This window comes from Nicotiana tabacum, chromosome 8, assembly GCF_000715075.1.
Source record: "Nicotiana tabacum cultivar K326 chromosome 8, ASM71507v2, whole genome shotgun sequence".
Taxonomy (NCBI): domain Eukaryota; kingdom Viridiplantae; phylum Streptophyta; class Magnoliopsida; order Solanales; family Solanaceae; genus Nicotiana; species Nicotiana tabacum.
In genome coordinates this window covers 22,600,787-22,610,970 of record NC_134087.1, presented here as the reverse complement: position 1 = coordinate 22,610,970, position 10,184 = coordinate 22,600,787, and the positions used below count along the sequence as shown (strand labels likewise).

General features: G+C 36.5%; 1 protein-coding gene across 1 annotated transcript; it reads right to left on the bottom strand.

The window, feature by feature from the left end:
• Positions 1–633: 633 nt before the first annotated feature.
• LOC107806367 (formin-like protein 1) lies at positions 634–5,243 on the bottom strand. Its single transcript, XM_016630508.2, is given in 5 exon segments — positions 634–1,642; positions 2,552–2,796; positions 3,532–3,731; positions 3,831–4,933; positions 4,936–5,243. Coding segments are annotated over 5 exon segments (2,523 nt in total). The 5' UTR covers positions 5,101–5,243; the 3' UTR covers positions 634–832.
• Positions 5,244–10,184: the final 4,941 nt, after the last annotated feature.

The window sequence follows — 10,184 nt, the reverse complement described above, 5'->3', positions numbered from 1 at the left end:
ATATTAATCTCCACTAATCATATTTTACCATCTAAATATATCCCAGGCTAACATTACATAAAATAAAAATATAAAAAAAATACTCCAAATTCTCTATATTTTCTATTGGCATAAAATCTTTGATAGGGTTAAGGGAGTCCTACAAAGCATAAGACGACAACAACAATAACAAAAAAAAAACAGTGGAACCCGGGGAGAGCAGTGTGTGTATGCAGATCTTACCTTTATCCTTGGGAGGTAGAGGGATTGTTTCCGATAGACCCTCAGCTCAAAATATTAACATGACAGACATATTTCCAACTAGTCGATATCACCTACAGTCAGACCTCTTTATAACAGCATCCTTAATCCTTATATAACAATACTTCAATATATGTTCTATAACATCAAAAACTATTCATAACAAATGATGTTGTTATAGAGAGGTTTGACTGTATATAGATATTTTTCTTTTATGGTATCTTATCTTTCGCTAAATCCTCGTGAATTTCAAGAAATGATAGATCCTTTTAAACAAGTTTCTTGTGATTTTAGGTCTTCTTCGTCCCTTTTTAACACATTCAGTTACCGTGATGGTACACTTACAAGAAAAGTTATTGCTTTATCTTGCTGAAGAAAATCTGCTCTATCATGTCAAAAGAAATAGAATTTCCCAATATCTTATAGAATGATCTAATATAATACAAAATTCAGATAGATAAAGAGTTACATATCCCTAAATAGTTCTGCACAATCTAAGGCAAACTCCTATGCTTCCTATGTAGTAATAGATTACATTGTTTTTGGCCAAAACTAAAAACTAGCATTTGCCTGTTATGACCAAATAATTCTACTAAGGAGATGAGCTTTCCTCATCAGAGGAACTATGCTGCCGTTTAGCTCTGAATCCACTAATGACAGGTTGTAGATTTGGATTAACTGGAACTGGAAACTTTTGAGCAGAACTAACTATCGTCCGCTCATTTATCGTTCCAACTTCCTTGCAAACGCGATCAAGAATCGTTAGGAAGTCTTTGACAACCATGAATATTCTGAAAGGGTGAGCCTCTTCTCTAGCTGAATCTCCGTGGACATACTCTGTTATTTCTTTCACCAGCGACATGGCCAACGTTTCTTGAGCTTGGAGCTTTGAAATCTTCTCTTCTGCTACTTTCATAAACCTGTTCATGGACTCGGAGAATCTTTTAATACTGCTTTCATCCAATCCAACGGTTTCAATGGATCGTACAACCTCAGCTATGTTTCCAATCCCTTTAGAAAGTTTTAAGACGTCGCTGTGGAGTACTTCTGAATCCATGGCAGCAGATTTTTTGACATTTATAAGCTCTGAACTAATACTGGAAACAACTTGGAGGCCAAGCTTCCTGCACTTAGCGTTGTCATTGGTAGTAGACTGTTGATGATTCTGATTTCCACCAGAAAGACGAGCACCTTCACCTTTTATAATCTCAAGAACCACAAAATGCAAGAGGGTTGTTTTCCCATCTGCTCCCTTGACATCTACAAGCTTTAGCAGTGTGTCAAGTTTGAAGGCATGAGCATCACCCCTATTTGTCCCAACATTCATGCGATTCCCCGTCTTCAGCACTGCTTCTAGAAGCTTTAAGAACATTCTGCTACTTCTCAACTCTTCACATGCTGCCTGTAATAGGAAAGCTTTATAAGGACATAGTTTGCAAGTTGTATTCTCACAATAGAATTAATTAACTAACTATTTTCATTTTAGAAGAAAATAAATTTGGGCGAATTAATTAACCCCTACTTGCATTGACTCTATTAGCAGGCAGTTAACAGGGCAGAATAAAATTCTGGCAGTTTCAGATCATTATACATGATTACTCCAAAACAGCCTCTCTGCTCTTCCAGGTAGGGGTAAGGCTGCGTACATCCTGCTCTCCCCAAACCCCTCACTGGGTTGTTGTTGTTACTCCAAAGTCCAATATTTAGCAGTTAATCTCCTAAAATAGGGACACGGCAACAGCAGATATACCAAGCTAATAGGATCTCTGCTTGTTCCCAGATAGTATTCAGAAATGCTCACATGCTATGTTGCTTGGACTCTCCAAAAGTGTTGCCGTATCCGTGCCGGATCCTCCAAAAATGAACTAAATTTGGAGGATCCGACACGCACCTGACAATATTTTTGAAGAATCCAAGTAACTTAGCTCACAGATACTAGTCACAAGAACAACACGTTAAACAATCGTTCCTCCAAAATAATATAATGCTTAATATTTCCAGAGTTTGATTTTTCAAGATGCATAATTTTATGCCTTTAAGTTGTTAGTGTTGAGCATCAATACTTTACACAAGTTTTCTTCTGATCAAAATCAAAATTCTACTCGTGAATAGATATCAATAACAAGTAGCAGCTGATACAACAACAAACCCAGTGAAATCCCACAAGTGGGGTCTGGGGAGGGTAGTGTGTACGCAGAACCTTACCCCTACCCTGGGTAGGTAGAGAGGTTGTTTCCGAAAGATCCTCGGCTCGAGAGAACGAATAGAAACAAGCAACAAGTAGAAGCTGATGATGACGTGAAATAATTACCTCTAGAGTTTCAAATGACTTTCTGAGATAGTCAACCTCATAATCAAAATTTGATATGTACAGCATAGCATCTATCCTTTTGAATGCAAAAGGTATATCAAGCACTGCTTTCAGAAACTTCTCCGCGGGGCCAAGCTTGAATGGAGAATCATCTTTGTATTCTTTTAGTTTACGTTCCTCCTCTTTGGATGGAGCCATCTTCAATAAAATCTCAAGGAGTTCAGTCCCAATATTTTCAGCATTTCCTGAACAGAAGATGTAATTTGTTATTGCACTCTATTCTCCTACATACACACTTTTTTAAGTGTAAATACACTTTAACTTCTGCCTATTGACGAAACCATTAAAGAACAAAGGAGCATAAGCTTTAACACATTATATTAGTCTAATACAATAAGAGCAATGTATTTTAATTGGGAATGTTATACAGAAATTCAACCATTTGTTCAAAATCAAAGTGAATATATATTGAGTGATTATGTGCCAGCCAGTACTCAGCAGAAGGTTTTTGGCATTAAACGCGCACTTCCATCATTCCACTCATTTTTTCAGCTATTAATTTGCAATTCAAAGAAGGATATAACTCACATACAATGGCAGTGTAAAGATTGTAACACTATTGTATTTTATCCTGTAGTGTAAGTTAACTTGCCTTACCTTTCAGGTTACAAATCCCACTTTTTATGAACGGTTACATGTAAAGGGCTACCCGATGCACTAAACTCCCGCTATGCACGGGTCCGGGGAAGGCCCAAACTACAAAGGTCTATTGAGTCTTAAACTACATTTATGCAGAGGTTATTTCCGCGGCTTGAACCCGTGACCGTCTGGTCACATGGCAACAACTTTACCAGTTACACCAAGGCTCCCCTTATATAGACGGTTACATGTAGTTATCATTAAGGTAACATGATAGTGTAAAAGCTATTTTATACTATCAAAAATTAAACTCCTCAAAGAATGTTAGAACCAAAGTATACCTTCTAAGAGGGCTTCACATATTTCCTCTGTGGTTACATTTAGAGCCCTCAGCAAAATCGCAATGTTTTGCGACTTCTTAGGATCAAGTACCCTATTCTCTTGGCTCATCGAGGGAACAACAGGGTGTCTAGCTGTTGCGCTTGTATTCAAAGCTGGATTCTTCACAACAAACAATGTTTCTATCATCTCTTCATTCAATCTGCAAATATAAACCAGCTCAATTCAACTTACACTAAAAAAGTTAATGAATATCTATAATGACAAATATAATCAGTAGTAAGAGTTCAGATTATCATACTTAAATGAGCTTGATTTCAGTTGATCCCACACCATTTCGCGATCCGAACTTGCTCTTACTTTATCCCAATGCAAAGTCTTCAACTTTGGCTTCAGTATCTCATCACTTTTCTCCACATTTTTCTCAATAGAAAAGCTCTCAATATTTTGATCATTTTTTTCCATAGGAGAAATCAATACTGGACTATTATTTGCAGATATCTTAACTTGAGGCCCATTTACAGGATTTGCAAATGGAGGTGGAGGAGGAGGTGGACGCTGAGGTGGTGGAGGGGTCACAACGGCGACCAGTTCCGGTGACTTAGGTCTTGAACAACTTTCCCTTTTTGGACTCACACTCGCCGGAGGAGAAATGCTCAAAGATACCGACCGGCTCGGCGAACCCGACCCGGAACTCGATGATGAATCCGAACCCGACAAACTCGACCCGACAAATTTATCCACTTCAACAGCAGCAAAATCTCTACGTGACAATGATCCAGCTCCAAAAGAGCTCTCTATATAACCCACAGACTCCTCAGTAGAGTAAAAATCATCATCATTACGGATATTCCTGTAATTTTGACTTAAATTCCGTCCATTTAACGGCGGAAGTGGACGGAGCTCCGGGGAGGCCATTTTTCTTGAAGATGGAGCTGTATTAGGGTTACTACTACTATTAATACCGCCATGTGAATTGACAATAGTACCCAAATAGAGAAACTCTGAACTAGTTTGAGATGGTTGTTGAAGCTTAGGAATACTATTACGATTAGTATTACCATCATTTTTACTACTACTATGATTCAATCTATTACTATTACTAGATCTTTGAGTTTTTGGGTCATTAAAATGGCGCCTCCTTTTCTTTGCGTGCAAGCAGATGGCGATGGAAAGAACAACGATAGCAGCAAGAACACAAGTAATGGCAGTGATAATGAGCTTAGAGGAAACATGCTTAGACTTGGAGGCATTTGGGAGGTTAATATCAGAAATATTCGCAGGAAATGAAACGAGTGAAGAAGGGGAGGGTGGGGAGGGTGGGGGTGGTGGAGAGGGGTAGGTGGGGAAGAAGGGGTTGTTGTTGTTATCAGGAGTTGAAGGTTGAAATGGGTAGGGGGTAGGGGGGCTGGAGGAGAGGGTAGGGGGGGTTGAGAAGGTGGTGATGAGTCTATCGGAAAAAAGGATTCGTGGAGAACACGGCGGTTGTGGGCGGAGACGGCGGCGAACGATACACAGTGAGTTGAGAAGAAAAGGAAAAGGAGGAAGAAGAAGAAGAAGGGAAACACCATTGTATACAAAATGCTGCACTGAATCAAGAACCAAGAATCAAGAAGAAGAAGAAGAGCAAGTTGTTCAAAAAGAGAAAAATATGAAAACTTTATGGTAAAGGGAAAAACATTGCTGTGTACAAATGCTCTGCTCTGCTTTTTTTGTATTTGGTCAATGAAAACTGCTGCTGCTAGTTGAAGAAGACAAGATACATAGGGAGGAGTGGACTGAGTTTACAGTAGGAAAAAAAGGACAAGAGATTTTGCATTAAAATTTGCATGGCCGTTGAAAAAAGAGAGATCCAGAAGAAGAGAGAAAATATGTGTGTATGAAAAGGTAGAAAATTAAGGAGATTATGGAGTAATTATTGTAGTATTAAAAAGTACGTAGTATTCCTAGAAGAATGGACCAATTTAAGGACAGTGGTATATGTTGGTGTATCCAGCTAATAATATTCCGCTGTTGAATGAATGATCATACAGTACTTTCTGCTGCCTGTTGCTGTGATTGAACACGTAGCCTCGTCTGTTCCCGATATTTTTTTTAATATTATTGTGAATTTTTACTATAGAAAATATATTATAACTCGTCCGTGATAACTTCTTCGGATTTGCGTGAACCACTACATTGTCTGACGATAACCTTGCCTGACCGCTTCCGTTCTGACTGAGCTGACCGTCGCACCTGACTTCTAGTACTGAAAGACGTGACTTCAGGAGTGGATTTCGGAAGGAAAGACTTCGTTTACTTCCATGGCAAAGAAAGAAAGGCAGGTTCAGGCGATTGATCAAAAAAAGATTTCCTTCCCTTTCTTTATGACAGAGCAATTGAATGAAGCGGTGCGGGGCCCCGGTCTTCGGCCCGAGCTGTATGAGGCAAAAACTCCCGAACTTGGTGGTTAAACTATACTGCAGAAATTGAGAGATATGTTTGCAAGCGAGATAATTGTCTTTTCAACATAGCAGCATCTCTTTTCGGGAGACGGTTGAGTCACCCGATATTTTTTTTAATATTATTGTGAATTTTTACTATAGAAAATATATAATGTATTATAATAGAATATAAAATTTGATTCCAAAAAAATTTAATTTTTATAATAAAATATTATTGATGTGAGTTATAACGATGTTACTCAGTTTCAAAATATTTCTTTTTTATATTGAAATTCTAGAAAAAAAATGAATTTTTTTAAGAAAAAATGGTATTTAGAAATTAGAGTTGTGTTTGGATGTAAATACAATTTAGAGTTATTTTTGATTTTTTGTGAGTGATTTGAAGTAAAATTTCTACCTTTTTGGAGTTTTTCAAATTTTCAAAAAATTCCGAAATTCAACTTCAAGTGAAAATTATAATTTTTCATGGCCAAACATCGCCCTTAGTAACTCTTTAATTCTAATTTTTTATATGTTATTTTTAAGATCTCAAGATTCAAAGATATTTTGATGCATACCAGTACATATCTTTAGTTTAAGAAGATAATATTTAATTTTTTTATTTTTTAAAATTTCATGTTCAATCAAATTAAGAGCCCGTTAGGACATAAAAAATTCCTTTTTTCAAAAATAAAAAATAAATTCAAAACAATGTTTGGTTATGAAATTTTTACAATTTTTCAAATTCAACTTGAAAATGCATTTTCGAATTTAAAAATTGCTCGAAACCAGTTTTTCAATTGAAAAATTGGAAAGTTGGTATTTTTATGTTTTGTAAATTTATCCTATATTTTTTAAATTTATAAAAGGACCTCAATTAGTTATTAAACATAGGTAACACCTACAATTGTCCACCATCTAATTGAGCGACCTTGGACTATATTTTGACATCCGCTATTGAAAACTACAATTTATATTTTTATTTGAAGGAGTCACTACAACTTCTATTAGAGATTGTTTGTACAGCTAAACAAATAGCATGTTTAATTGTTTGTTTCAAATAGAATAATCAAGTCAGGTTGGTTTTAATATTTTTTACAAATTATAAGGTATAAATCATGTTTTATGATTTTAAAAAAATACATTCTAATATATTGCATAAATTATAATCAATCACAACTATGTGTTCAAATTAAATTTTAATGAAATTTTAAATTTTAAAAAAAAAAACTTGAAATTTATGTCCAAACGCCTATAAAATGCGAGTAATTTATAAGTGGGCCCCTTTCTCGTACCTCAATGATTCGGATTTTGATCAATGTGTCTGTCCCATTGCTTTTACCACCTTGTCCTACTTCCTGCAGCAATTACACCTTTGCACAGGAAGTTAGTAGATATTTATATTATGTTTGTCTTTCTTACATTACATTTACTAATCACAAAAACAAAAAAAAAAACAAAAAGAAAAACAAACAAACAAACAAACAAATATGATTGGATTATAAAAAGTACTATTATAATATTATATAAAAATATATATTTTATTGACTAGTATTATTATTAAAACAGCTAAAAATATACATTTCGCATTTTCTGTAATGTCCTTATTCCCTTTTTTGATGCTCGTCAACTATTTTTAATTAGCCATACAAAACGAGTTCTTAACTTTGCTAATAAATAGAACGAGAAAGGCAATGAGGTTTCTATAATTCTGGATGTTAAGCTGCATGATTCTATACTTCCATTGCATTATGATTGAATAATAAAGGTAATATATTCCTAGTTAGTAGACAGTAATAGTATCATAAATAAATTTTAAATAAAGCATCATTTGATTGATTTGGTAATATTATACACAAGAATGTGGCCGACAATGATTTAACAATTATTTTAAACTTCATAGACATTAGTGCTCTTCTTAGTCCTTACCCCATATTTAAATCAACAGAAAAACACCTCCCGCGTACAGTAGGTATATTAAACTAATAAGTACGACACATTGTGTTTGTAGATGACTCATCAAGACCGAGGAGGGAAACAAAGAGAATTAACCTATTTTTATTTCGGAACAAGGTCAAATATATTCTTTTACTTTCGTTTATTGCTCAATTCTATCCCCGCTATATTTTTCGTTCATATATATCCCTAACGTCCAACAAAATTATATATTTATAGCCGTTCAATTTCGGATTTCGGATTGTGTTTATTAAAATTTCGGATCTGATTCAATTGGTATAATTTTAATACGATCTGATCCGAAATCCGAAATTATTAGGGCATGTATAAATACTAAACTTTAATTTCAGATAATTAGTACTTCCTTTACATTTTTCTCCAAGTTATTACCGTTACAATTGATGGATTTAACAATATTGACACCATTGTATTCTCATAATTGCAGAAACATGAATTTTTCTTACTGTATAACCTCTTTTACAAAGAAAATATACATATGAGTTTGTAACTTTAAGGCATATCAATCCGATTCGAAATCCAAAAATCCGATTCGATCCAAACTTTAAAATCCGATCTGATCCGATATTAATTCGGATCGGATTCGAATTGCATTTTCTAGAATATGAAATTCGAAATCCGATTCGAAATGTCTAAATCCGATTCGATCCATGCACAGCCCTACTAGTGATAGTACATCAGCACATTGCCGATGTGGGACTCAAGTTTATACCTTACAATGGACCATAATAAACCACCACGCTCCATAATCGGCGTCCCCGATATATGTGCGCTAGACTTTTCTAGCCCCAACTTGCACTGCAATACCGGCGTCACCATCCATGGCACGGTGGTCACGGAGAACGGTGAGTAGCTCTAATACCATTGATACAACCTAGGGAGAACTACACCCCAAAAGCTACTCCCCTCATTCCAATTTATGAATATGTTTGACTGGCACGAAGTTTAAGAAAAATTAAAGACTTTTGAAAGTTGTGGTCTTAAACAAGTAAAAAAGGGACCCAAAGTATTTGTGTGGTTATAAAAGCATCTCATTAAGGGTAGAATTGAAAGTTTAAGCTAAATTGTTTCCAAATTTAGAAAGGGAACATTCTTTTTTGAACGAACTAAAAAGGAAATAGGTTCACATAAACTGGAACGGAGGGACCAAAGCTATATAAACTTCACATAAGCACATTGCACTACTGATGTGGGAATCAAGTCACATAACTTGCAATGGACCATAACAGACCACCACACTCCGCATCCGTCGTCCCCAATGTCTGTGCACTAGACTTTTCTAGTTCTGGGCGAACACTGCAATACCGGCGTCAATATCCATGGCACGGTGGATAGAGGGGGCGGTGAGTGGCTCGGATACCATTGATACAACCTAGGGAGAACAACATCTCAAAATCTAGTTATTAAGGTGGGAGAGCCCAAAGCTATATAAACCCCACATAAACACATTGCAATACTGATGTGAGACTCAAGTCACATACCTTGCAATGGACCATAAAAAAACACCATGCTCCGGATCTATCGTCTCCATCGGCTATGTGCTAGACTTTTCTAGTCCCAGGTGAACACTGTAATACCGGTGTCACCATCCATGACATTGTGGCCACGAAGGGCGGCGAGTAGCTTTGATACCATTAATACAACCTACGGAGAACTACACCCCAAAAGCTAGTTATTAAGGTAAGAGAGCTCAAAGCTATATAAACCTCACATAAGCACATTGCAATATCGATGTGGTACTCAAGTCACATACCTTGCAATGGACCATAACAAACCATCACGCCCCGCATCTGTTGTCCCCAAAGGAATATAACAAACCACCACACTCCGCATCTGTCATCCCCAACGGTTGTGCGCTAGACTTTTCTAGTCCCGAGCGAACACTACAATATCGGCGTCACCATCCATGTCACGGTGAGCACGGAAGGTGGTCAGTGGCTCTGATACCATTGATACAACCTAGGGAGAACCACAACCCAAAAACTAACTATTAAGGTGGGAGTGCCCAAGACTATATAAATCTGACATCAGCACATTGCAATACAGATGTAGACTCAATCCCTTACAATGAACCATAACAAGATATGTGGCTTTTCCGGTGATGGTGGTCGTTTCCCGGCCAAGTAATTGTCGGAAAAGAAGTAGAGGAAACTATGGGCGCACAAACGGCGCAACATGTCATGTCCGTTAAAATAGGGGTAAGTATAGAACTTTGTTGGACAACAAGGATATATATAAACGGAAAGTATAACAGGGAT